At 34.9% G+C, this 27,680-nt stretch overlaps 2 protein-coding genes across 10 annotated transcripts in view; one reads left to right on the top strand and one right to left on the bottom strand.

Annotated features, from left to right (window-relative positions):
• The window catches only part of LOC120090333 (selT-like protein), a 34,221-nt gene extending 6,845 nt beyond the window's left edge, over window positions 1–27,376 (bottom strand). Inside the window, exons 1-5 of one of the 4 annotated variants that reach the window (XM_039047918.2) lie at window positions 27,053–27,376; window positions 26,882–26,955; window positions 25,119–25,434; window positions 24,918–25,034; window positions 17,860–18,202 (exon numbers count right to left, since the gene is read on the bottom strand). In XM_039047918.2, coding sequence (XP_038903846.1) covers window positions 24,918–25,034; window positions 25,119–25,434; window positions 26,882–26,955; window positions 27,053–27,229 — 684 coding nt within the window. In that variant the 5' untranslated portion in view covers window positions 27,230–27,376 and the 3' untranslated portion in view covers window positions 17,860–18,202. Of the gene's footprint in view, window positions 1–17,859; window positions 18,323–24,917; window positions 25,035–25,118; window positions 25,435–26,881; window positions 26,956–27,052 lie in introns of those variants that run through there. The other 3 variants (XM_039047917.2, XM_039047916.2, XR_005485518.2) reach the window with 3 other exon arrangements.
• On the top strand, window positions 466–15,263 carry LOC120090335 (exocytosis protein SRO77-like). 6 transcript variants are annotated; one of them, XR_016524386.1, is made up of 26 exons: window positions 466–792; window positions 1,367–1,497; window positions 1,862–1,946; window positions 2,038–2,091; window positions 2,524–2,615; window positions 2,733–2,836; window positions 3,120–3,201; window positions 3,698–4,157; window positions 5,580–5,775; window positions 8,873–9,126; window positions 9,224–9,427; window positions 9,511–9,609; window positions 9,694–9,766; window positions 10,240–10,367; window positions 10,450–10,747; window positions 11,174–11,412; window positions 11,494–11,615; window positions 11,756–11,873; window positions 11,951–12,006; window positions 12,088–12,181; window positions 12,264–12,285; window positions 12,375–12,456; window positions 12,539–12,601; window positions 12,690–12,793; window positions 12,868–12,930; window positions 14,673–15,263. XR_016524386.1 is itself a non-coding variant. In XM_090306699.1 (25 exons), exons 1-25 carry the CDS (start codon window positions 748–750, stop codon window positions 14,778–14,780), a joined length of 3,465 nt encoding a protein of 1,154 aa, XP_090162825.1. In that variant the 5' UTR covers window positions 466–747; the 3' UTR covers window positions 14,781–15,263. The 6 variants fall into 6 exon arrangements, 4 of the variants coding, with proteins under 4 accessions (XP_090162825.1, XP_090162827.1, XP_090162826.1 ...); XM_090306699.1 differs by having other exon boundaries at window positions 12,264–12,456; XM_090306701.1 differs by lacking the exon at window positions 12,264–12,285.
• Window positions 27,377–27,680: the final 304 nt, after the last annotated feature.

Genomic DNA, 27,680 nt, shown 5'->3' on the forward strand with positions numbered 1-27,680 from the left:
GGATGAATCAAAAGCAAAAATGTCCTTATTCTTGTGAAGGACCTTTAAAAAGCGATATTAATAGTATTTACACGAAATGGATACATATATATATATGTGTCATATAAATGAGTGTGTTCGGCATATATATCTTTTTTAATATTTTAGAACAATATATAATTTTTTTAGTACACATTTTTAGTTGAAAATATATACTTAAACTCTATGTTATGATAAGTTAGTGGATGTTTCAAAACGATTTAAAAATGTTTAAAATCAATATGGGTGTCATGTTAAAAAAAAATGCTACAAAAATGCTTTTATTAATTAATATCAATTTAATTTTATACTTTTAAGAATAATATTTATACCATCGATTTTGAACAATTAAAATTACTATTTTAAAAACGTCTGCGTTAATTCGAACGGATGAAAATTTAGGTTTTTTTAGACAATAAAAAAAAAAAATCAACGATGCTTAAAAAAAGGGGAAAAAACAATAAAACATTCGAGCATAGAATGAAGGAAAAAAGGGGGAAAATTAGTATTAATAGTTGGCGTTCCGCGCGCAAAAGTTAAATATATCTCTACAAGGAGAAGAGATGTGCAAAGAATCGTTGAAAGAGAGAGCATAAGTGGAAAGGCCATTGACTTGAAATTCGGGAGTGAAAACCGATGAATTCACTTCTTCAGCTGTCACCGTAATGATCAATGATCATCGATCAGATATTCTTGAGGAAGGAATCGCCGGAGTCAGGTTGATCAATCATGTTCGCCAAGCGATTGTTGCAGAAGGCCATTCATCATTCTCAGGTTTTGTCTTCTACCTGATTCAACTTCGATAAGAGTTGCCGTATTCGAATTCATCAATAATGCAGATGACCTAGGGTTTTAATTTCTTTTCTCAAAATTGATGAAATCCGTAACGTATTGAGGCGATGAATTCTTATTCTTAATCTTAGCGCATGTTTCAAATGTCTCGTCTATCTCACAAGATATGTTACATTTGATCATTGAATCTGCAATCTGTAGAGGCGACGACATACCGTTGTTTAGGATTTAGGGAACTAACCTTAGATTATATTTTAAACGTCTTATTTAAGTCTCGAGCGAGGAATGGAAGATATATTCGTTTCAACTTTGCACAGATTATAAGTATTACGGGTCAATTAAGAAACGGGTAGAGATATCGTGTTTATCGATTGCTTTTTTCGCATTTTTCGTTACTGCTTGAAACTCGCGATTTCTTCAGCGTCTCATTTTTTACGTTGTGGCATTTTTCGTGGGCAATGATTTTAGCTATTTTACGCTGGATCACTGAGCCATCGTCAATGTTTAACTGATCAGAAACCGCATGACCGTTTGTTTTCATATTTTCTCCATTCAGCATGCTGTACAGCGCGGTAGTTTGACTGCGGAGGACTTGAATCTCAGAGTCACGGTTCACTATGGCATCCCATCAACAGCATCAATTCTTGCTTTCGACTCCATTCAGCGGCTACTGGCTATCGGAACACTGTGAGTTGGTCGTCTGTTAGTTGTAAACTTTGATGAATCTGAAGGTTAAAAAGTGTTGAAATGAGTAGTATGTCACCTGCATCTGAACTATGGATAGCGTTTTCTCCCGCTATTTAGGTTTTTTTTTTCCTTCCCTTTTTTGCCTGTTTGATTTGGTAATCACACGCACTGGTGTTAAAGAATTGGCCACTAAGTTGTTTTTGGCCTATCTTATACATTATGCTCGTGATGTTATCCTATGGAATTTATGGCACCTTGAAGTTGGGTGAGCGATGGTTTGATTTTTGAAATGTGTATTAGTAGAAATCTAGAACAGGAGAAATGAAGACATTGTTTCAGCTGAAAGATGAACTTTTCATGCCAGGGATGGAAGAATAAAAGTTATTGGTGGAGGTGGTATTGAAGGGCTTCTTATGTCCCCAAACCAATTGCCTTACAAGTACTTAGAGGTAGAATTGCTGCAGTTTTTAAACTTAAATTATTAACTCACTTCTTTCCCATTTTAGCAGCAGGGAAACTGATCAGGCTTCCTTTTTACAGTTTCTACAGAATGAAGGTTATTTAGTTAGTATCTCCAATGACAACGAAATTCAGGTATTGAATCTTCACTAACCAAGTACTTTTATATCCTTGATAACCCCGATGTGGTACTAGCCTTCATATCCATATCGTGAATCGAGTTTATAACAATTTTAAGCCTCTATTTTGTTTACCTAAAGTATACATTTGAACGTCAATAACATTGGTAAGACAGTGTGTTACTGTTGGTTTTCAGTTTTATTTGTATTCGTGGTTGTCTATAGCAGTGTTATGAGATGCTATTAGTGAACTACTCTTTGCAGTCTTATTACGAAGTAGTTGGTTGGAATTTGCAAGCATCCACAAATGTTATTCCTCGGTAGCAAAATATTTTAGGTCACTTATTTTTTGTGGCAAGACACTGCTGTACATGTTTAGATGAATGCGCGTTCTTCTGTGCAAGAAAATGTTTCATCAGTAGCTTTTTTTTTTTTTTTTTCATGGCAGATCTGGAATCTTGACAGCAGGTCTATAGCATGCTGTTTACAGTGGAAATCAAATATAACTGCATTTTCCATCGTTGGTGGCTCCCACTTCATGTATACCAACCCCTCATTCAGCTTTCTATTGGCCAATAACTGGAAATTGATTTGTTCAGCCCTTATTTAAATACAAAAAAATAAAAGAGAAATAAGCAATTATTCAATAACATGCAGTTATGTCGGGGATGAGAATGGTTTGTTGTCAGTTATCAAGTTTGATGCTGAAGATGAAAAACTTCTGCTCATGCCATACCTTATTTCTGCAACTTCTATCAATGGTAATGTCTATTGTTTCATTCAGTTGGAGACATTATTGTCTAGTTCGTAAAATTGCATGATGTATAATTCTGCTCCTGGTCCATTTTATGTACAAATGTCTGCCTGATGTATTTTATCCCAGTAGGTAATTCCATATCACAATGGTGATTTTTTTTATAAAATGAATAAAAGTGAATGGGAATAGTTGAATGAGCAAAGTGTATAACTCAGATGTTCGGTGCATTTTACTTTCCTTCTCGCTTATCACCATACACTGTTTTTTCAACCTTTTTTTTTCCGTAGATGTTGCAGGATTTCCATTTCCTGACAATCAGCCGCCCTCACCTGTCATTGGAGTTCTTCAACATTCCTCTATTGGGAATAGGCAAGATACTTGCACAGAATGAATGAACTTTATTAACTTCTTTGCTTTTGGATTTGAATGTTGGTACTAAAGATCAATATTCTTTCTATTGCCAACAATGATCAGTCAGTTGTTAAACTATGTTCTTAGATTGAGTTGTATGTTGCATGAGAAGCACTAAAATGATTATAGACAACTGTTACATGAATCTAATGATTGATCATTTCTGAAAAATTTAGGACACGACTGTTTCTTATTAAACTTTGATATTTGCATTGAATACTAATTACATAATTTTATTGACACAACATTTTATCACAGTAATTTGTTCGTGGTTATAAAAAATTGTCTTTAAAACAAAGCCTATAAAAACTGTAGTTATACCCTTAAAAACAATTCAAATAATCCTCATTTGGATACGGTTTGTTTTCTTTATTTTTCTTTTATGATATATATATATATATATATAAATCTTTACATGAAATTCTTCTAATTTCAGTTTGTGATATTCTCTCAGCGTGTTGATAGCATATGCAAATGGCTTGTTTTTACTTTGGGACATCTCAAGAGGTCAAGTTCTTTTTGTTGGAGGCGGCAAGGACCTGCAGTTGAGTGATAAACTTGATGAATCGTCAAGCAGAGTGGATGATAACGTTCCAATTGATGCTTTAGATAATAGGTTAGCAGAGAAAGAGATTAGTGCTCTCTGTTGGACATCCTCCAACGGATCAATTCTTGCTGTGGGATATATAGATGGAGATATCTTATTCTGGAAAACATCAATTACTGCTTCTAGCAGAGGTCAACAAGGTTCGGCATCATCTAAAAACGTTGTTAGGTTACAATTGTCATCTTCAGAGAAAAGACTTCCAGTTATTGTCTTGCATTGGTCTGGAAACAGTAGAGCACCTAACAATTGTGATGGGCAGTTATTCATCTATGGTGGTGATGAGATTGGATCTGAGGAAGTTTTAACGGTGTGTTGTTTCATTCTAACTCTTTTACATTTCTTTGTCATTTCTATGGCTCCTTTGTATACGTGGATGTGGCTAATGAATAAAAGGATAACGTTAGATAATATTTGTTATAATTCTATAATTAGGATTTTCCATTCTTGTAAATATTTTGTGATATTTTCCTTTTCTATGCTTTGTACACTTGTATATATTCATATCTTTGATGAATGAATAAAGCATTCTGATTCTTTCTCAAACCTAAGAGTTTTACATGGTATCAGAGCTCTCTAAATAAACTTAGGATTTTTGTGAACCTTAGGGTTTGAGAATTTAGAACCCATTTGTGATACGTTTAGGGTTTTGTGGAGAGGTGAGTTTACTCACAGTCGTCGTCTTCGGTTTGTTCGCCGTCGTTAGTCACCGCCGCCACAGTCATCAGCCGCCGTCCGCCGCCAGGGAAAAAAAAAATACTGAATGATCTGACCTAGCTGTTTTTTTGACACCACCCATTCCAAAGAGAAGCCCAGCCGCCAATCTACAAAACCCCCAAAGTCCGGTTGCCATTTGACCACACGCGCCGCCTATTCCAGCCTGCTGTCCGTCCACGCGCCGACGCATGTAGGCGCGTGCGTCGCCGTTTTTTCGTCCGTCTTCAGTGAGGTTTCCTCAATGTTGTTGGCTCTTCTTGGTGGTGTGTTTGTTTGGGATATATAGATATACTCATTGCTTGTGTAGACATCTCTTCGGTAAATTAGGGTTTGATTCTTTGCTGTCCGGTGTCTACTTTTTGAGATAATGGCTGATAAGAAACCAGTAATGTCTGAGATTGTTCCTATGGTGTCAAAAGTAACTGAACACAAGTTGAATGGATCCAACTACTATTCATGAAGATCAAATCCAGGAGGTGGTGTTTGCTATTATTGTCATAAACCTGGCCATATAAAACGTGAATGCAGAAGATTGTTGAATAAGGGTCAGAGGATGCCATCACCCTCTGCACATGTCACCTCTACTCCTGATAATCTTGACAAGTCAATTACGATTTCTGCAGGGGAGTTTGCTAAATTTCAGCAGTATCAAGAGTCATTGAGGGCATCATCTTCTACTCCCATTACGACCATAGTAGAGACAGGTAACAGTTCTAAATGCCTTCTTTCCTCCACGTCAAAATGGATCATTGACTCTAGCGCTACAGACCATATGTCAAGTAACCCCAGTTTATTCTCTACCCTTTGTACATCTACCTCTTCACCTAATGTCACTATAGCTGATGGAACCTCCACTCCTGTTTTAGGATCAAGAACCGTCCATCTCACTAAATCAATTTCTTTGTCATCAGTTTTAAATTTACCAAATTTCTCGTTTAATTTGATTTCGGTCAGTAAACTCACTCGTGATCTTCATTGTTGTGTCTCATTTTTTCCTGGTTATTGCTTATTTCAGGATCTTACGACGAAACAGACTATTGGTAAAGGGCGAGAAGTTGGAGGTCTTTACATCTTTGAACCACAAACACCTACGGCCATCACATGCTCTAGCGTGTCGTCTCCCTTTGAAGAGCATTGTCGTTTGGGTCATCCGTCTATCTTTGTGTTGAAGAGTCTTCGTCCACAACTTCAACATTTGTCTTCTTTCGATTGTAAGTTATGTCAATTTGCTAAATTTCATCGTTTGAGTTCGTATCCTCGAGTCAATAAACGAGCTAGTGCTCCTTTTGAATTAGTCCATTATGATGTTTGGGGTCCCTATCCTGTTGAGTCCAAAGGAGGGTTTAGGTATTTTGTTACATTTGTCGATGACTATTCTCGTGTTACGTGGTTATATTTAATGAAAAGTCGTTCTAAGTTACTTTCTCATTTTCGTAACTTCCATGCCGAAATTCAAATTCAGTTTAGTGGTATTCTTAAAATCCTACGGAGTGATAATGTTAAGGAATATTTCTCTCATACACTCAAGTCTTATTTAGATGCCCATGGCATTCTTCATCAATCTTCTTGTGTTGATACTCCATCTCAAAATGGGGTTATAGAACGAAAGAATCGTCATCTCCTTGAGACAGCCAGAGCTTTGATGTTTCAAATGCATGTTCCAAAATCCTTTTGGGCTGATGCTGTTTCCACAGCTTGTTTCTTAATAAATCGCATGCCCTCTTCCATTCTTAAGGGTGAGATACCTTTTCGTACTTTATGCCCCGAGCAACATTTGTTTCCCATTCAACCCAGAATATTTGGTTGTACCTGCTTTGTTTGGGATGTTCGGCCTCAGCATACCAAGCTGGATCTAAAGTCCTTAAAATGTATTTTCCTTGGTTATTCCCGTGTCCAAAAGGGGTATCGGTGTTATTGTCCTAGTCTTAATAAATATTTAGTCTCTCCTGATATCACATTTTTTGAACATACCCCATTTTTTTCATCACCGTCTTTCTCTTCGAATAAGAGTCAGGGGGAGCATAAGGAATTAGAGGATGATTTCCTTGTCTACAAAGTTATTTCTTCTTCCGATCCTCTTCCTGATTCATCTCTTCCTGTGGCTACCTCTACTCTTCCTGATTCATCTATTCCTCCCATCGTTAAGGTCTATACTCGACGACAACCTCCTCCAGTTCCATGCCCTATACCAGAGTCTTCTTCGTCCTTGGATCCAGAAACGGGTGATGATCTTCCTATTGCTCTTCGTAAAGGTAAACGTACTTATGCTCATCCTATTTCCTCTTTTGTTTCATATAACCATTTGTCACCTTCCACATGTTCATTCATTGTATCCTTAGAGTCTGTATTCATCCCGAAAACTGTTCACGAGACTTTGTCTCATCCTGGTTGGTGTGCCGCAATGGTGGAGGAGATGACTACCTTAGATGATAATTGTACTTGGGATTTAGTTTCTCTCCCTGCAGGAAAGAAGGCTATCAGTTGCAAATGGGTGTTTGCAGTTAAAGTCAATCCTGATGGTTCTGTTGCTCGGTTAAAAGCGCGCCTCGTAGCAAAAGGCTACGCACAAACTTATGGCGTTGACTATGCTGATACTTTTTCTCCAGTAGAAAAAATGGCATCTGTGAGGTTGTTTATTTCATTAGCTTCAATCAATCATTGGCTTTACATCAGCTTGATATTAAAAATGCATTTCTTCATGGTGATCTTCAAGAAGAGGTGTATATGGAGCAACCACCAGGGTTTGTTGCTCAGGGGGAGAATGGAACGGTGTGTCGCCTTCGTAAATCCTTGTATGGATTAAAGCAGAGCCCACGAGCTTGGTTTGGTAAATTTGGTCAGGTGATTGAAAGCTTTGGAATGCGGAAGAGTAGGTCAGATCATTCAGTCTTTTTTAAGAGATCTGAGGGTAGTGTCATCTTGTTAGTTGTATATGTGGATGATATTGTGATTACTGGTGATGATGCTTCAGGTATCCAGTCTCTAAAGATCTTTTTTCATAGTCAATTCCATACAAAAGATTTGGGCATGTTGAAATACTTCTTAGGAATTGAGGTAATAAGAATATAGAATATTTCAACCTAAGATATAGGAGGTTAGTAGGAAAACTTAATTACCTTACAATGACTCGACCCGACATAGCCTATTCAGTAAGTATTGTGAGTCAGTACATGTCATGCCCTACAGTTGATCATTGGGCTGCATTGGAACAGATTCTTTGTTATTTGAAGGCTGCTCTCGGGTGTGGTTTATTATATAAGGATTATGGTCATACTAATATTGAATGTTTCTCAGACGCTGATTGGGTAGGATCTAAAGAAGATAGAAGACCAACCTCAGGGTATTGTGTTTTTGTTGGTGGTAATTTGATTTCTTAGAAGAGTAAGAAGCAAAATGTGGTGTCACATTCAAGTGCAGAATCAGAATATAGAGTAATGACACAATCTGTATGTGAATTGATTTGGATATATGAACTTCTTGTTGAGTTGGGATTTGAAATCACCACACCGACAAAGTTGTGGTGTGATAATCAAGCAGCACTTCATATTGCGTCTAATCCAGTATTTCATGAAAGGACTAAACATATTGAAGTTGATTGTCATTTTGTACGTGAGAAAATTCAACAAGGGTTGGTATCTACAGGATATGTGAAGATTGGAGAACAATTAAGAGATATCTTCACGAAAGTATTGGATGGAAGACGTATAGATTATCTATGTAACAACTTGGGCATGATTAACATATATGCTCCAACTTGAGGGGGAGTGTTATAATTCTATAATTAGGATTTTCCATTCTTGTAAATATTGTGATATTTTCCTTTTCTATACTTTGTACACTTGTATATATTCATATCTTTGGTGAATGAATAAAGCATTCTGATTCTTTCTCAAACCTAAGAGTTTTACAATATTCACATCTCTAGCAGTAATTAAATTGCAAATGTCTTTTTTACTCGTACTGCCATTGGAAGGGTGAAATTTTAGTAGAAAATGACACCATCCATTTCTTTGATTGCATTGTTTTCTAAATGAGATTTGTGCAGGCAGGTATTTGAAACCTTCATTTTCTCGCTAGTTGCCCCCCCGTTTTTTTAATTTTATGACTTTCTATAGAAGATCCAACGTTGACTTTTCTTAGTAATGATCTGTAAGATGAAAATGCTTCTTTTGGAATCATCAGTATAAATAGGTATGTTAGTTTTATGTTTTGGCTTTCAACAGGTTTTAACCATTGAGTGGTCACCTGGAATGGAGATTTTGAGATGTGCTGGTCATACAGAGCTCAAACTTCATGGCTCTTTTGCAGATATGATATTGTTGCCAAGTCTCGGTGCTGCTGGGGATGGTCCCAATGAAGATCTTTTTGTGCTTACAAACCCAGGGAAACTGCACTTTTACGACGAAAGTACACTGTCTGCAATAATTGGTAAGACAGACGGCAAACCACCTGTCTCTCCTTTGGAGTTTCCTGCAATGATACCTACAGCAGAACCATCCATGACCACATCAAAGCTTATTAAGTTGTCAAATGGGGGATCCTCGACAAAGATTTTATCCGGGGTATTGTATCTGTTGCCTTATATTTAAACCTCTCTCTTATGCTCAGCATCTATGCCCTCAGTTATACACCCTTGACTTCAACAACTTGTTCTCTTAGCTAGCGTCAAGGAAGCTTAGTTCAACAGCAATACAAGGTAGTAGTGCAAAGTGGCCGTTGACTGGAGGAGTGCCCTATCAGTTGCCCGCAATGAAAGATGATAAGGTGGAGAGGGTATACCTAGCAGGTTATCAAGATGGTTCTATACGCATTTGGGATGCAACCCATCCTGTATTTTCTCTTATATGCCATTTAGATGCCGAGGTTAGAGTTCTCCATAAGCTTTATTCTTTTTCTGATAAAAGAGAGATATACAAACCTTATTATTAGTACTCAAAATTTGGCAGTTGGAAGGCCTAAAGGTTGCTGGTTTAAGTGCTCCTGTATTAAAATTGGACTTCTGCAGTGCCACTACTTCTTTAGCTGTTGGCAATGAATGTGGTCTGGTTAGAAATCTTTTGTTGTTTACATAAGATTGGGCTTCCAATATGCTTTTTACTTACCGTTCCTTGCTAAACTAACTTGAATAGGTGCGGGTTTATGACCTTAAAGGCGGTGCTGGTGAGAAGAACTTTCACTTTGTAACCGAATCTAGACGTGAAGGTATATCAATTTGTAAATTCTTCCCCTCCTTCCTTTTCTCCAAAATGGGGAAAGAAATGAAGCTCCTCTAGACTAGCAGAAGTATTCTTTCCCATGCTAAGGAATCTCAAATGAAAAATTGAAACAAGGACCGCTCTGTTTATAGGATGGTTCCTGCATGTTTAATTAAAATTTCATTTTGTGTAATCTATTATTAAAGATTTTGAGAAACCAATGCTTTATCAAGGTTAAAGTTTGAATTGGTAGGAGAGTCATTGACTATGTCTATGTGAATGGTTGAGCCTCTGCATTAAACTTCAACCTTTTCGGCATATATAAAAACAGTTAAAGGCAAGCTCGTAAATGGTTGAATCTCAGGTTGCTATACTTCTGACATGTATTTCAATGCCAAATGATAGGCCATGTATCTAAATTATCTTTATTATTTTTACTAGAAATCAGTTATTAACAAACATGATCAACTTGTTCCACAGTTCACAGTCTGCCTCAAGGCAAAGGACCTCATTGTAGAGCTGTCTTTTCACTCCTGAATTCTCCAATTCAGGCATTGCAGTTTGCTAAATGTGGAGTTAAACTTGGTGTGGGGTATCGAAGTGGTCGTGTAAGGATTGTCCATAACTGATCTTTTTAACTGTACTCCCTAGTTTCTTATGATAGGGTCTCTGAGCTTGTGTTCTTTTCAGATTGCAGTGCTCGACGTTTCTTCATCATCAGTTTTATTCTTTATGGATGCCATATCTAACTCAAGCTCTCCCATTATTACAATGATTTGGAAAGAACATTCTGCTGCAACTAATAGCCCTTTAAAGAGCCCCAGACACTCGGGAGCTAAATCTGCAATCAATTATGCTGAAGAACTACTGTTTATCTTAACCAAGGATGCAAAGATCAATGTTTTTTGTGGTAGTGTGGGAAACATGATCAGCCCTCGGCCGTGGCACTTGAAAAAGGAATCTGTCCCGATTTCAATGTATGTTATAGGCAAGTACTATATCCATCCCGAGGAGATTATAAGGAAATAAAAACTTAGTTAGAATACTATTTTGGTCCCCATACTTTCAAGTTCGTTCAATTTTAATCTCTATATTTTCAATAAATCTTAAATTTAGTCCTTCAAAATTAATCTTTACCCAAATTGATTAAATAATAATAATAATTTTCATGCAAGAAAATAAAATATGTGAATATGTTTTCAAAATTTATAATAAAAATGCTATAGATAACAAAAAAAAAAGTTAAAAATTAACAATAAACTAGCACCGGGGATTAAACTTAAAATTTATTGAAAGTATAGAGACTAAAATTGAACCAACTTTAAATTACAAGGACCAAAAATGGTATTTTTAAACTTAAAACTTTGGGTGTGTCTACCTTTCTCATTACAATGTTTTTCTTTGTTGTATCCAGAGGGTGGTATCTCTGTATCTGGATCTCCTGATGAAAAGTATACCCAGGAGTCTTTCCAAAATCCTACTACCAAAAGTGAATCCAATCCAGGCAGTAGTCCTGCTGGATCAAATTTTCATGAAATCCAACATCATTCTTCTGCAGAAGAAACACGCTCCACTGAGAAGTTCCTTGATTCATATGTTCTACTCTGCTGTCAAGATTCACTGCGCTTATACTCGGTCAACTCTATAATTCAGGTTCTTCCGTCTTTTTTATCTTTTCCTTTATTTCACCATGGTTTTGCTTCACTTGCTGGCTGAAGGCTCTTATTGTGGCAGGGAAATGATAAACCTACTCGTAAAGTGAAACAGTCAAAATGTTGTTGGACTACTACTTTTAAAATGAAAGAAAGAGGTTATGGATTAGTATTGTTGTTTCAGTCTGGTGTTATTGAAATAAGGTGAGGAGCTCTGTCAGCTTGATTACTATATTTATGCAAAAGCATTCCTACCAGAATGGACATATATATTTTGCTCCATAGACATTTAGTTAGTATTGCTCGTTGTTTGATGGCTGTTGCTGATTTCAAATTTTGACTAGATCTTTGCCAGATTTAGAGTTGCTGAAAGAAAGCTCTCTTCAATCAATCCTAATGTGGAATTTTACGGTAAACATGGACAAGATTTCAAGTTCTTCTGAACAAGGGCAGATCGTGCTGGTATGCTTGCAAGTATAAGATTTCAAGTTCTTCATGCTCTTAAAGGCTTATTTAAAACATCCTTCTTTTGTTAATAGGCCAATGGGGGCGAGGTAGCTTTCCTCTCTCTGTTATCTGATGAAAATGAGTTCAGGTAACGTGATGTTCTGTTAACTGGCATGAAACAATATAAGTTGTCTTCACGAAAGAGGATTAAATAGTCTTCTGTTACAAGGATTCCTGACTCCTTGCCTAGTCTCCATGATAAAGTTCTTGCTGCTGCCGCAGACGCTGCTTTTAGTGTTTCATCCTATCAGAAGAAAAATCAGGTTTGACGAGAATATTTTCGCCCTTCTCTCTTAGAGCGTTCAGTATTTCATTCAGCCTCAAGTTATAACGGTGTTACCGCAGCTTCCATCAACGGGGATATTAGGTAACATTGTCAAAGGCTTTAAAGGCGGGAAAATGGCACCTACCGTAGATCTTTGTACTACCCGTGAATCTTATTGTGCCCATTTGCAGAAAATATTTCTGAAGCCTCCGTTCTCTGATTCATCATCCTCAGCTCTTAAGAATACCGAGGAAGTTGAGGAACTCACAATAGGTTCTGCTCTAAACAAGTCCCATGATCTACTCTTGTTTCTTGCTGATTCTTTTGCTCACTGTTAACTTTCTTTTCGAAATAGATGATATTGTAATAGACGACGAACCGCCACCAGCAGCATCTACTTCATCCGAGGAGGTTAAAGGTATAACCAAACGAAACCCAATTCTCTCAAAAAAAAGTATTTTTAATCTTGCCTTTACAGGCCAGTAAATTATTTGCTGTTTGTGCAGAAGAGAAGAGTGAAAGGCAAAGATTGTTTGGAGATGGGAATGATGATTGGAAGCCTAGAATTAGAACAACTGAAGAGATCTTAACTACATACAAATTTTCTGGGGTAATTTCAAATGAAAACCATTTCAATAAAGTATTGATTGATACTTCCTCTTTTAATGTAACATTGAAATGTAGGATGCTTCTTTGGCTGCTGCACATGCAAGAAACAAACTCTTGGAGAGGCAAGAAAAACTCGAGGTATGTATCGAGTCGCTTCACGTCTAACCTTCATGTCCGTTTCTCATAAGGTTGATTTGATAGATTAAGAATCTGCATATATCTTTTATCTTAAATATATATTTAGAATATGTTTAGATAATCATCTCTCAAGTCTTTCTTCAAAAAAAAATCTTGGGATATTCTCATATATATATATATATATATTATTTATTACTAAACAAACTATATTTTAAAAAGAACATTTACAATAATTTAAGGTCTGTTTGGTAGGCAATTCAGATTCTGTTTTATGTTTTTAGATTCATTGAGTTTAGTGAATGTGTATTTGATTGGCCGTCTGGATTCTATTTTCAAAAATTGTTTTCAGTGATCCAAATAGTGTAAATTCTGAAAATAAGTTTTTTATGTTTTCAGCATAACCATATTTTGAATTCAAAATTCTCAAATACAAAATCATATTAATGATAAAAACAATAACAAATATAGTAATTCGTGTTATTAATTCAATTATTTTTGTTAAATTAAAATATGTAATATATAATATATTATATATTATATGATATTACAAAATTATACAAAAACTTTTAACATTAAAAAATTCTTAAATTAGTTAGTAAATAGTTTGTATTCAACTTAGTACTTAGCTACATATATTTTCAAACACATTGTGAAAAATTGTTTAAATTGGAATTAGTTTCTGAATCTATTACCAAACACATATTTGTTTTCTTTGAATCCCTTGTTTTTAAAATTTTGTTTTCCAATTATCTACCAAATAGACCCTTGAATTCTTTCAAAAGTTACTTTTAAAAATAGAAAAACATATTTCTAGAAAAGTTTTCTTCTATTTTTTATTTTTTTTGTAATACATAGCTGTACTTTATCAATTTGTACTGAAAGGTTGTTCCTTCATAATCCCCCGATTAAGGCTTAAGAACCTCTATACCTAATAAAGGTTATTCGTGGGTTTGGTCGGATTGGGTTGAAGAACTTTTTATACCCAACCCAATTGTTTAGATTGTAAATTTCTTCAACTCAAATAACCCTTAATAAAAAGTAAACTCAACCGAACCCAACAATGATTGGGTTGGATTGGTTCAGGTTACTCGAGTCATTTATTTAAATTTTTGTTCTAAAAGGAAGTAAAATGTTGATACGTAAAAATTTGGATTTAATTATTTTCATATATTGAACTAAGTTTAACTCAATTTTAATTCATATAATGTAAAATTTCTCTCCAAAGTTCTAAACTATTTGTAAGAGTTATTAGAGAATAAATTATAAAAAAACCAATGAAATTAAATAAAACTAAATTAAATATATGTATATCAAATTGTATTATAAGTAAAAAAATATACATTTGAAATTTATAATAAGTTGGGATTGGTTCAGGTTCTTTTAAATGGACCCATGAACCAATCAAATCTATAAAATTTTCATTTGTTTGAACCTAACCCAACACAAGTCACACGAGTTAGGTTGAGTTGATCGATTTTTTCAGATCATCGGTCTTTTTGAACACCCCTAATACTAAGGTCTTTAGGCTGTTGAGTATATTTTCCTTGTTTCTTATTAAAACATTTTTTTTTTCAAAAAGTCATCCTAAACACACTTGTTGGGATAACGTGAAAGGGAAATCCGTCCCCATTTTAGTAAACGTATTTGCATGCAGTGAGTGAGTTATTATCCATACCTGCTACTTTGATGACACACACAAAGTCACAGATCACGTGTTGCACTTTGCGTTGATGTCTTTGTAGAAACTGAGTAAGCGAACAGAAGAATTGCGAAATGGAGCAGAAGACTTTGCTTCATTGGCAAATGAACTTGTGAAGACAATGGAAAAGAGGAAATGGTGGCATATATGATTAAAACCAAAACCTCTCTGGAATCTGGAAATGGTGTTTCATGCTTCATAGGTACTTAATTCCTCACAACTTTTCTTCCCCCTGCATCTTTTACCAATTACTCAGCAAAGGGGGCCCCTCGAACGTGGGAAGTTTTATATTGTCAACTGCAAATCAACACACAGTCACTGGGTTGAGTTCTGAGGGTTTGCAAGTTTTCAGCCTCCGGAATATGGAGTTTGAGGCTCTAAATGGTGACTGTAATCGCTAAATCTTTTTTACTATCGTGTGAGTAACTTATCCTTCGCAGAGCTTCCGTGAAAGGGATGAATGTTCTGGATGATAAGAGCTTCCCTCGATCATCAGAAAGTCATACGGTATAATCCCCAACCATTTTTATTTATTACTGTTTTATTCATAAACCGTACGCCCGAGGATGAGAATATTGTCCCAGTGAACTAATAATATTTCCTTATATTCTATAGAGATTTAAATTTGATTTTATTAGTAATTTTATAGAATTTGAAAATCAACACGTTCACGAAAATAATTTTTAATACGGAGCACTATTTATGGGATTGAATCATACGAGTTTTTATCTACATCCAATTCAATTATTTTCTTCCCATACGTCCCAGATTTTGAGGATTGTCGGTGCTTAAAACATCGATCATTATGTTTAATTAGACATCAAATTTGTAGTACGAATCCCGATTGTTCTCTCCCGTCACTTACCATTTTGGGTTCAAAATGTGGAAGCGCCTCTCTTTTCCGAATTGTGCAAAGTTGTAACTATTTGATTTTTTTTTTTTTTTGTTGATTTTTAAAATTAGACTTATTCTATCTAGATTTCTTACAATAATTACAATAATTGTACTTATTAAATTTTTAGTCAAGTGAATAACTTTTTAAAACTACTTTAAATTTGTTTTAAAGATAACTTTTTAAAACTATTTTTTCTGATTCTCAAAATTTGACTTAATTTTTTAGAAGAAATTTAAAGGTTGAAGTAATGTCTAAATTTAATTTTTTAAAAACAAAAAGAAAAAATAAAATAGACTTTCATTTTTAGTTTTAGAGTTACCATAAAAAAATTATAAATGATAGAAATGTTATTTAACAATTTTTAAAATATAAATTTCCAGAGATTTAAACATCTGAACGAGACCTACTCCTATAGGCTATCGTAAGTTAATTGGATTTCTTTTTCAAATCATCACTTGAAATTAATATCGTGACATTAATATCGTGATATTAAAAATGTTGACTCAACCTTAAATAAAGAATAAATCTGCTTGTAATTAATGCTAAACCTTGAAATTTATGACAACACTGACTTCTTAAATCAAAGAATTGAAAATGTATTCTAAACGTATTCTTAGTCTTCTAACGTCCCTCATCTTTTCAATTTTCAAATTCCCTCTAATGAATTAATTAATGTTTTTAAGAATGGTGACACAAAATTAAAAGAGTTCGACAGTAAGTATAAGGATTGTCCCTACCGAAGGGAGAATTTCGGTAGAATAGAAGAAAGAACCAGTAGAAAGAATAAATGAGTCCTATAATTGAAAGTTTTTCAATGTTTAGTCCAACCTCCCGTTATTGCCCCAACAGAATAGTAACTTCATGGACTAAGACTAATATTAAAACTATTTCTAATCAACTTAGAAAATAAAAATGCATCTTTTTGATTCAATCTTAACCAAAGAAAATAAAAATGCATCTTTTTGATTCAATCTTAACCAAAGAAAAATTAACTTCAAGTTTTCATACAGTCTATCAGGTTTAGAAGTCATTTTCCCAATCCAGTTCCAATTACTAAGCTGTCTTGTCTTCACGTAGAAGGAAACATAAAAGAAAAGCTCAGTGAGTTGTAAACAAACTACAAGGTCTCTTTCAACTCTTAGGAGTAAAGCATATCAACATCGCGAGGATACTATCATGCTTGAACGTATCCGCTTCCTGCTAACCCCCCTACACACACCGTGGACTGTCAGCCATATTTCCCTATGTGCACATAGCTCTACCTTGTGTAGGCTCAAGTCCTTTGATCAGAGCTAGGCCTTACGACCCCTTAACCATCCTTACGCAGTGTATTCTTTATCACCATACAAATTACACATATACATGTATGAAAATTCACAATGACTTCAACATATACATGTTGTCAACTTGATCCTTAATGCCCAAGAATTCAAGTTAATACATGGTATCCTCAAGGTATGCGTTTACCAACCATTTCCTAGGGTTTCTTGGTGCAACTTTTTTCTAAATGGGTTTCTCATGTTTTCACCTTGCTCTTCATGTGCCCAAAATGTAGTCCACATAGCTCTCTATGCATCTAACATGCTCCTACTAGAGTGTGTCTTACGAGTTATCCAACACTTAATCAAATTCTCACTCCTGAACATACCATGTGCCAACCCAACCCTAATCGTCCAGGTTGGTTTAAGCGTGCGTTCAAGGTAATCCCTTCTTGCCCTATCATGCGTTCAACATAATGCCCTACTCAACTATGTTACAAGTTGTACTTCTTATTTCCAATATTTAGTACATACTTCTTAATGTACCATGCATTCAATTTTTTTCTCTCCAACTTTTGCATGCCTAATTTCATCACTGAGAGGTTCTCCTAAGTCTCCAAACTCCTTTCAAAGCATAATCTAAACACTTAGTCATATTTCCACTTCTCCAGTGGCTGTGCATCAAACCCTCATTTCCAACACTTAGCCAAAATTTTCACTTCCAAGACTCCAACGCATGGTTCCTCTTTCCCCTAAGTGTTTAAGCATACCCATCCCTTCTTAAATGCTTCAACTATGCTTCCAACATTCCTTTCCAATACTTAGTTAAATTTTGCTCCAAAATTCCGACTTCAATTTACCATGCTTCCAACTCTTAGGAATTTTTCTAAGTATGAATGCTTCCTCTAAAGCATAGTTCAGACACTTAGCTAAAATAGTGTCTAAAATTTTAGCTTATGGGCTTCAACTATGAGTTCATCTTTCAACTCATAGGATACTCATAGGATCTTGTGGAAGCCTAGGAATTACAAATTCATCTCCTTAAAAAAAAAAATTGTCCTAGAAATTGAATTAAATTGTTGAAAGGACATTTTTATTCGATCCAAACTTAGTATTTGCATAACATACTTTCAACTATGTACATTCATGACTATCTGAAACATTTAGAATCAGTAGTCCTTCCAATTTTCCTTAGCATCGTCTTGAGCGTTCAACGGACAGTCTTTGCAACAATACTCCAATTGTTCACATTTTAAACATAGTCCTCTCTCCTCACTATCCTCCTTATGATATCTGTTACACCTGCAATGAATATATATTTTCATCGCTCCTGAACTTCCTACCCCCAAGTCAGTCGTTGTTACCTGCAGTTTCAGGAATCGAGCGTACTCGAGGTATTTCTTCCCAATGTGTCCTTGCCTGCACACATAACAACAATTTGTTCCCCGTAAACATTCTCTAGGGAGGTTCTTACCGTAGCTAATGCACAAGGGGTTTTTCCATTCCTCAGTCCTCATTCTTTATTCTGCAGAGGAATATCTAAAAATATAAACAACAAGTAATTGTAATGTTAGGTGAAACAATTCACAACATCATATTATTCACAATGTATTTAAGTTTTACAAACCACTACAACAAAACTAAAAAGAAAGTCAGAATATAAGTTCGTTTAACAAAATGTGTTTAGGTTTTTAGGGCTTTTATCTTTGCCTTTGTCTTCCACTTCATTGAGGACAGTTCTACTTATAATAACCAACCTCTCTGCAATTGTAGCATATATTCATGCCACCAAAACATTGTCGTCAATGATATCTACTACATTTTGAGTATCAGGGTTTTTCGTTGACATTCACAATAGATTCCCCAGGTTGCTTGGTGTATGTATCATCTTCAAGGTCGCCTATCCTCACTTTTCGTTTTCTAAAACTTGATCCGGATAACTTTTTATTCGAAACCCCTGGTACGAACTTCTGACTTTCTTCTTTTTTACCTTTATCTACTGAAACTTCAGGAACTCTTACTTTCATCGTTGTTTTTCCTATCGCCTTCTCTCGTACTTCTTCCACCAAACTTCCTTCTACCCGCATTGTCGCCTCTACTAGCCTTAAGAATTCCATCCTCTCTGTGTCGACTATTATCGACATTCGAATTTCGGCTCATAGTCCTCTCTCGAACCGTTTACATGTCTCTTCGTCATTCAATAATATTGGTGCCATACCTACACTTCCATTTGTCACCACCCCGGAGAATGTCTTGGGGAACGAATCGTTGTTATGTGTGCAAGCAAGAACACATTGGGAAGTAATGCCCCGAGTTCTCTTAGTTTCTGAAACAGCAGGTAACGACGACTGACTCAAGGGTCGGAAGTTAAGGAGCGATGGAAGTACACCTTCCTTGTCGCAGGTATAACAAATACCACAAGGAGGACAATGAGGGGAGAGAAAAACTATGTTTAAAATGTGAACAACCGGGACACCGTTGCAAAGACTGCCTGTTGAATGCTCAAGATGATCCTAAGGAAAATTGGAAGGACTACAGGTTCTAAAAGTTCCAGTTAGTTATGAATATACATAATTGAAAGTATGTTGTGTAAATACCAAGTTTGGATTGAATAAAAATGTCCTTTCAATGACTTAATCTAATTTCAAAGACTTTTTTTTTTTTTTTTTTTTTTTTATAGAGGATGGATTTGCAACACCCATGCTTCCATAAGATCCCATGAGTTGAAGGATGAACTCATTCTTGAAGCGTAAAATTTTGGCCAAGTGTCTGAACTATGCTTTAGAGGAAGCATTGGTACTTAGAAAAATTCCTAAGAGTTGGAGGCATAGTAGGTTGAAGTCTGGCTAAGTGTTCAAACTATTTTGGGTCTCAAAAAGCTTGAGGGCATGAGCTGGCCGAAAAGGAGCAAAATTTAGCAAGTATTAGAAAGGAAGGTTGGAAGCATAGTTGAAACATTTAGAAGGGACGAGTATGCTTAAACACTTGGGAAAAAAAAGAAACCATGCGTTGAAACCTTGGAAATGAAAAATTTGTCTAAGTGTTGGAAGTGAGGGTTGGACGCATAACCATTGGAGAAGTGAAAAATGTGACTAAGGAGGCATTTGGCACACAGAGTTGAGTTAAGTTTGGTTGGTAATTATTATAGGAGAATAGTAATTGGAAAAATTGATGCGAATTACGAGGTGAGAAATGTGAGTTAACACGAAAAACGATATAATAAATCTCTTTAATAATTGGTGAACCAAACGGTGGGTGGGTTTTTTTTACCCACCCAACCCAACCCAACTTGGGGGGCCAAACGCCCCCTAAGTGTTTAGACTATGCTTTGAAGGAGTTGGAAGACTAAATTAGGCAAGCAAGAGTTGGGGAGGAAAAGTTGAACGTATGGTATATTAAGAAGTATGAATTTTGACTAAGTATTGAAAATAAGAAGTACAACTCGTAGCATAGTTGAGTAAAACCCTAAAAGCACCATATTGAATGCATGCTAGGGCAAGAAAGAACTAACTTAGGCGCATGCAATGAGCCAACCTAGATAATTAGGGTTGGGTTGGACGCATGGTATGTTCAGGGGTGAGAATTTGACTACGTATTGGACAACTCGTAGGACACACGCCCTAGTAAGGGCATGTTGGACGCATAGAGGGTAGAAAATGGAGAAGTTCGATGCATGCCTTAAGGAATGGGCACAATTGGACGCATGATGGATGAAGAATTAGGTTATGCATGCATTAGTTAGACCAAATTTTTAATTCGGAGGTAGACACCTTAGAAAGATAAATGTCAGCATAACATGAATTTGACTAAGTGTCAAAACTAGAGGTGAACACCTTAGGAAGTTAAGTGCCAGCATAGCATGAATTTGACTAAGTGTGCAAGCTTGAGGTGGCGAATCCTGAGGTGAAGTTCACTTAGACATTTGAAGGTAGAGTTGGCAGCATGGATGAAGAAGAATGATGGCTCATGCATGATGAGGCCACTTGGTGTCAAGGTGTCACACTTGGAGGAAGAGTTAGGATGACAATGATGGCTTGAGAATGCCTATAAATAACCCTAAAGAGCCTCATTTCACCTCACAACTCAAAGTTCTCTCAAAATAAGACTAAAAAGGGGGAGTGTTAGAGAGAATTAGGGTTATGAGGGTAGGCATGCGTTGGAGTGGACGAACCATGCATCCATGAAGCAATCCAGACGTTGGGGAAAAGGTCCAAGCGTCTAATTGAGTCTGAGATGAGTTGAGAAGGTAGCTCATGCATCCAAGAGGGTGGACCATGCATTCAACTTATGTGTGTTTACGATTTAGTTTGGTTTGAGGCTCAAACCAAATTGAACCGCAGATTTTAAAAAGTATATTTTTTGAAACCGAACTGAATCGCATGTTCGGTTTGGTTCGATTTCACCTTTTTTTTTTTAATTTTTTATGATTTTTCATATTTTTTAAATTATAAGCAGTTCAATTCGATTCAATTTTCACAGTTTTTTTGTTTTTTTTTTGTTTTTTTATGCTTTTTATTTTCTAATTTATATATATTATTTTTAAATATATTTATTAAAAAAGCGGTTTGATTCAGTTTCAAATCGATTTTCAAATTTGAAACAGAACCGAATCACAATAATTTGATTTTGGGTTTGATTTCGGTTCGGCAGCATTAGGTTCAATTTTAACAGTTTCAATGATCACCCCTAGCCCAACTGACTTAGGAAGGCAACCATGCATCCAACTAGTACTAAGGAAAACTACCTTGGGTCCATTGTTGTCCTAGGTTGTTCCAAGGCCTAGTTTCACATCTGTTGGAGTTAGTAAGCTATGTTTAGGGCCAATAAGGTATTTTAAGGTTATTCTTGCCCTAAACATGAGCTTCTAAGCTAGAATTGGGCTAATGCAAAGCTCAAGATTCAAGAAGGAACAAGGAAACCAGAAGGTTTGGAAAAAGGAGAATCTCTGCTAGTAAACTATGAGTGGTGTTTCTTTAGATGTTATTGTGAATTTTCATACATTTATATGTGAATTTGTACAGTGATAAAGCATATACCGCACGAAATGGTCAAAGGGTCTTACGACCTAGTTCCTGAGTCTATGGGGGAATCTTACAGGATGGTCAGGGGATCGTAAGGCCTAGCTCCGAAGTCTATGGAAAGAACCTCACGTGGGATGGTTAGAGGATCGACGAGTTTAGTTTCTGAGCCTACATAAGATAGAAATATGTGCACGTACGGAAAAGGATAGCAGGAAACAGATACATTCAAGCCCGAAGTTTGGAATAGTAACCTCATTGTGTTGATATGCTATTATTGAGTGGTTTGCTCTTAAGGGTTGAAAGAGACCCTATAGTTTGTTTATGTTTTTCTTCCCAGATAGTGAAAGAATGGAGTTCTAGAGTGCTACTAAGATCAAGGTCTACCACACTACAACCACACTTCCGGACTTAAGTTTGCCATTTTAAGTTCTATAGTCTAGGAATTAGAGTTATCTAAGTTAGATCTTAAGTTGTACAAACATTATATTGATTTGTAATAAGATAAATTATGTGACAAGTTGGAAGGTGGGGGAAGGGGGGATTAAGTATTGACTGGAATGTGAATGAGACCATCTAATCAAAACTTCCCTTTCTGATTAAGAAGGTTACGTTCCTATAACAAAGTTAAAAACAAATGTAGATTAAGATGGTAACACAAAAGGAAAGGAGTTCTTATTTCCCGGAGTTTAGATTATGCATTACAAACTCGGATGGATGGTGTTGTAAAAAATTTAAAATTTCTGAAAAAGGCCCAACAAACTAGTCAAACCATAGGGACTATATATAGTAGGTCCTATCAAACTATAGAGACTAAATTTTACTTTTTTTCAAACATAAAGACCAAATTTGTAATTAAACCTCCATAAATATATGTCATTGTGAAACAAGCCATTCGAAATAAAACGTAGAATTAGTTATATTCGGTTCAAATGTATAACCACACATTAAGAGGTTGTTTAGTTTAAAGTTTTATAGATACCTAAGAATAAAGGATGTCTGGAAATAGAATACCCAATAATAGAATGTATAGAGATAAAAAATGATTATGTTTGATTATGTATGGAAATATTATCAGAATTTTATGAACAAAAATTATTTTTGTATTTAATTTATTAAATTAAGCATGAAAATCTTATTATAATTGTAATAGGTTAATAAATTAAAGAATAAACAACATTTAATATATTGACAAAAAATTAATTAATTATGAATCAGTAATACTTTTAATTATAAATATTTGAAGATTGAATAATTTAGGATTAAAACTAATCGAATAATACATTTAATGAACGTCATACTAATTATAATCTAATACTTAACCATTTTTATAATTAATTAAGTTCAAAATAAGTAATTTTAATTTTAATTAAATAATATAAGAAAAGATATTTTAATAAACTATATATTATATAAAAAATGAAAAAAAAAATAGAGAAAAACATAATATATTAATAAAGAATACTAAAAAGTGTTTTGTAAATATGATATGCTAACCATGAATGGAGTAATAAAAGTTAATCACAATAAATAATTAATCATGATTATAGGCTCATAATGAACGATTAAATTAAAATTATTCTCAATAAATAATTACTTGTTTATTAAAAAATAATAAAATAACAAATTCTTATTATTGAAGAAAATGAAGTCTTATTCAGACTAAATTTAATTCATCATAGTTTACTAATTAAATATATTTAAGATATTGTTGACTAATAAATTAATAATGTATGTAAAAAAATAATTCCATTCATTTAATAAGTTTCTTATTATGAAAATAAGTTAATAAATTTTAATAGATTATTATTGTTTTATTAAAGCAAATATTTATATTATTTTTGTTAAATTAATATAAATTAATTAAATAATTAACCATATTCAAAATGAAGCTATATACAAAATAAAAAAACAACACAAGGAGAGTGGAAAAGAAAAAACTCATAGTTTTCGAAAGAAATAGAAAACCCTTGTCGATGAAAAATGAATAGCTTATTCCTAGACAGAGAGTTGAAAACTCTTAAACAAATATAGGATTTGGATATCTATACCAAGTCTCATCAACCAAACGAATCCTAAAGGAAAACCCTACATATACTTTAATGGGAAAATGTTTTGGATAAAAATATCTACCCAAAGAATTTTTCAAACTTATTATAAATGTACAGTTTTAGCAACAATTTTGATCGTCTACTGTATTTAAAAGTAGCAATTTGGATCATTTACTGTACTTATGTTTAAATCTTATTTTAGTCCCAAAACTTTGAAATATGTTTTATTTTGATCCCTCAACTTTTAAAAATGTCTATTTCAATCCCTAAACTTTTACAAAATGCTTATTTTGACTCCTATTATTAAGATTTTGTTAACTCTTAAACAAAATAATGAGGTGATTTGTATATTTAAATGACTAAACTGCCAAATAAGTTAATGAAGCTAAAAAATGTAGGGTTCAATTTTGAAGTAGGTGGTAAAGCGATATTCTATATAACTCAAAAGATACTCTATAGTCATTTTGTGTTCAAGATTTTGATCATTTAGTATTTTGTCATGTTGGTTATTGGTATTTTACTTCACCTTCATTTTGCTCAACACATATCATATACAATTTCATTAAAGAGTTAACAGAATTTTAATAATAAGGACCAAAATAAACACTTTTAAAAAGTTCAGAGCCAAACGATCGTGTTTTAAAGTTTAGGGATCAAAATAGAACAAGATTCACCAAAATAGAATTTAAACCCTATATTTACTTCTTACAAGTTAAAACATAGGCCTAGACTACCATGGTACAGACAGTTTCTTTATATATATATATATATATATTATAAATGAATGCAAAATGATATCAAAGATTTACTGGGGTGTGATATCAACAGAAGAATTAGAAATTTCTTTCTTTTAGTGGGATGAATTTGAAAATTTAAAAGTTATGATTTCGTAAGAAAAAAGGTAGTAGGTAGTAGGGAGTAATGTTTAGTATATAACTAGGTATATTAAAATTGAAAATCTCTCACAGACAAGCTCCTCCCATGGCTATTATGAACTTGGATTAGATTATCATACTAGACTCCCAGTTGCTAATTTGATGGCAATGATCACAAGAAGTCACATACCTATGACCAAACTCCTCCAGAGTTGTCAACAAATCTCGACCCAGAAACTTTCCTTCCAATAAGATCTCTCAACTCAATCTCGCCCGGAAATCTCTGCTCCTTCAACTTAGAAAAGACCTTCAGAAAATGGATAGTCAGTAAACAGTAAGTTCACCAGGAAAAAAAAAAAAGAAACAGAATGAGCTTACAAAAGAATTTTACCATTTCACCGTTGCAATATACTTCGAAAGCTCCGGAACTTTGTAAGAATGATTGAATAAAATTTCCGAATAGCCAAGTGCTTGCAATGCTTCCAAACCTATTAGCACGCAAAGAATAGTACCAAGGTGGTGGTGCCATCCCCAACCTAGGAAAAATATGCTCCCCCGCCATTATTGTTCCAATAATTCCAAATTGAACTACGGGTACTACTTTACTAAGAAGGCGCTTTGGGAATGGTGGAGGGTAATTTGCCAAAATAACTTCAACTCCAGGAAATGACGACTCCAGCATATTTTTCATGGCAATTGCAGTGCCTCTGCCACAAGAAGTGTAAAATCATTTCACATCAAGCATTTCCACAGATAGAGATAACATGATGGTACAACTACATTTTAAAGAGCAAACCCCAAAAATGTATGGATAAAATGCATGCTACAGCTTCTGAACATTATACTAGACTTTACATAATAACCAACAACTATACTTAGTGGCAGTCAGATGTTTATATGATACAATTAAGGGAAGATATCATATATGCTCCATGAAGAACATTGGCTTAATCTACTGGTCCACTTGGATTCACAAGTGAAATCTTTTTTGATACTATCGAGCGTAACAACAAAAAAGAATATGAGGTAAATTCTATTCTAATTAGACTTGTGCACAATTCTTATACTTTATGAGTGGCAACAACATTTTATCATCCAGTATCCAGATCATTCTTTATCCCAAAGCTAAACAATGGGGAGTTTGCAACATCAAACCTGTTTCTAAACCTTAATGAAATTAAGCGTACAAAACATAATCTACTGAAGTTCTCCTTATCAATGGCAATACTAATCCATGTTATAAATAAGTTCATTTTGTTATGTTCCAACAGCGGACGTCAAATGAAACTTCCATTTCTATATCTTGCCCCAAATCAGATAATCTAACATAGAAAAGTTGGCTCCATATGGAATTATTACTGAACGTTTCTGAATTGAGGTCTGCAAACCATTTTTTATTGTAATGACTCTCAACAACCATGAAAGAGTAGAGAAATGAAATATTAATTCAATCCAAGATGTTACGATAATAAAGAAATCTATGCTAATCAAAGTTTTAAAAAATAAAAAATAAAAAGCCAACAGTCAAGATTCCAAAGTACAGCTAATTTTTCATCATAATGACTCTCTGCAACCAGAAGATAGCAGAGAAATCGAAAAGTTCGTTGAATCATAAGTTAAAAGGAACAACAAGAAGCAAAATTCCAAAGTACAACCGGTTGTTCATCATAATGACTCTCGAAGACTGGAGATTGGAGAGTAATGTTCTTTAAAAAAACAATCACAAGAGAGCAGAGAAATCGAAACGTTTGTTCAATCGCCAAAAGTAGTTCAAAATAACGAAAGAGTCCTGTGGGGAAAACAAGAACAAGAAATGAAATCGAAGGGAGAACAGCAGCAAAGATTCCGACTACAACCAAATTTTCATCATACTGACTCTCAACAATCATTAGAGAGAGAGAAATTGAAATGTTCATTCAATCAAGGAAGTTAAAGTCAATCAAAGAAACTTGTGCTAATGAAAAAAAAACAAAGAAGTCAAGTTTTCCTTCACTATAAGTTTACCGTAATTGCATGCATGATCGGAGTCGATGAAAAATGGAAGGGGAAAAAATACCCAGGAAAGGAAAATCACATAAACGTTCGATTGACTCACTTCCCGCCTAAAATGAGACAGATAAACAACAAAAATTAAGAATCAAACCGACGAACTACCTGTAAGAACAAGAAACACAGAAATTGATATTAATAACGCTACCCTGGCCAATTCCTCCAATTACGCTCCGTTTCTGCATTCCAAAACGAGACGACAAATTAAGTTTCTGAATATCACAAAAACAATATAAACAATTAAAGAGAAATCCAATTAAACACGAAATCATTCACCTCCGTAGGAAATTCAAGCGGTTCCTGGATGACTGATTGAGATTTAGGCTGGTAGTGAACTCGAGGTGGAGGATGATTGACAGCAGGCTTCGGAGGCGGAGGAGTGAAAAGATTCACAATATCAGTAAAAAGCAAGAAGATCGGCAGCCCTAACAGAACTATCTGAGTTCGATCCATCGGAATCAACGACGCAACGCTATCGAGAATCAGCGATTCAAAGTCCGAGAGAGAAGAAGGTGAAATATTTTGGGAGAAAGGGGAAAACTTTCAAAGGAAAATATGACGCCAATTGAAGGGTAAGATTGTCCTAAAAAAACTCAGCCGGGCTTTGTCCCAACCTCTACGGTATATATACCCAGTCCAACTGCACGTGCACGAGTCATGCTGGGGCTGGATGGGCCTAGGCCTAATAGTGTTTGGGCTTGAAGGAAACAGAAGGCCCAATTTCCGGAAGGCCCAAAAACGTAAATGAGAAAAGGCCCAATCAAGGAACGCGGGGAGTCAACAAAGTCGGCAGGTCAAACAAAATTCTGCATGAGTCTTCAGACAGGAATGCAATGAAGTCAACAACAACGGCATGTGGTACGAAAAGTAAATCAAAATAGGACTAAATATTATTTAATTTGAG

Source organism: Benincasa hispida, chromosome 11, assembly GCF_027475165.1.
Source record: "Benincasa hispida cultivar pf3 chromosome 11, pf3_genome.v1.1, whole genome shotgun sequence".
NCBI classification, from domain to species: Eukaryota; Viridiplantae; Streptophyta; class Magnoliopsida; order Cucurbitales; family Cucurbitaceae; genus Benincasa; species Benincasa hispida.

Coding starts and splice junctions, on each gene's coding strand:
- LOC120090335 (XM_090306699.1), top strand. CDS start 748: ATGTTCGCCAAGCGATTGTTGCAGAAGGCCATTCATCATTCTCAG. Junction 2,092..2,523: donor CCAATGACAACGAAATTCAG/GTATTGAATCTT, acceptor TTTTCATGGCAG/ATCTGGAATCTTGACAGCAG. Junction 12,457..12,538: donor AGTTGAGGAACTCACAATAG/GTTCTGCTCTAA, acceptor TTTTCGAAATAG/ATGATATTGTAATAGACGAC.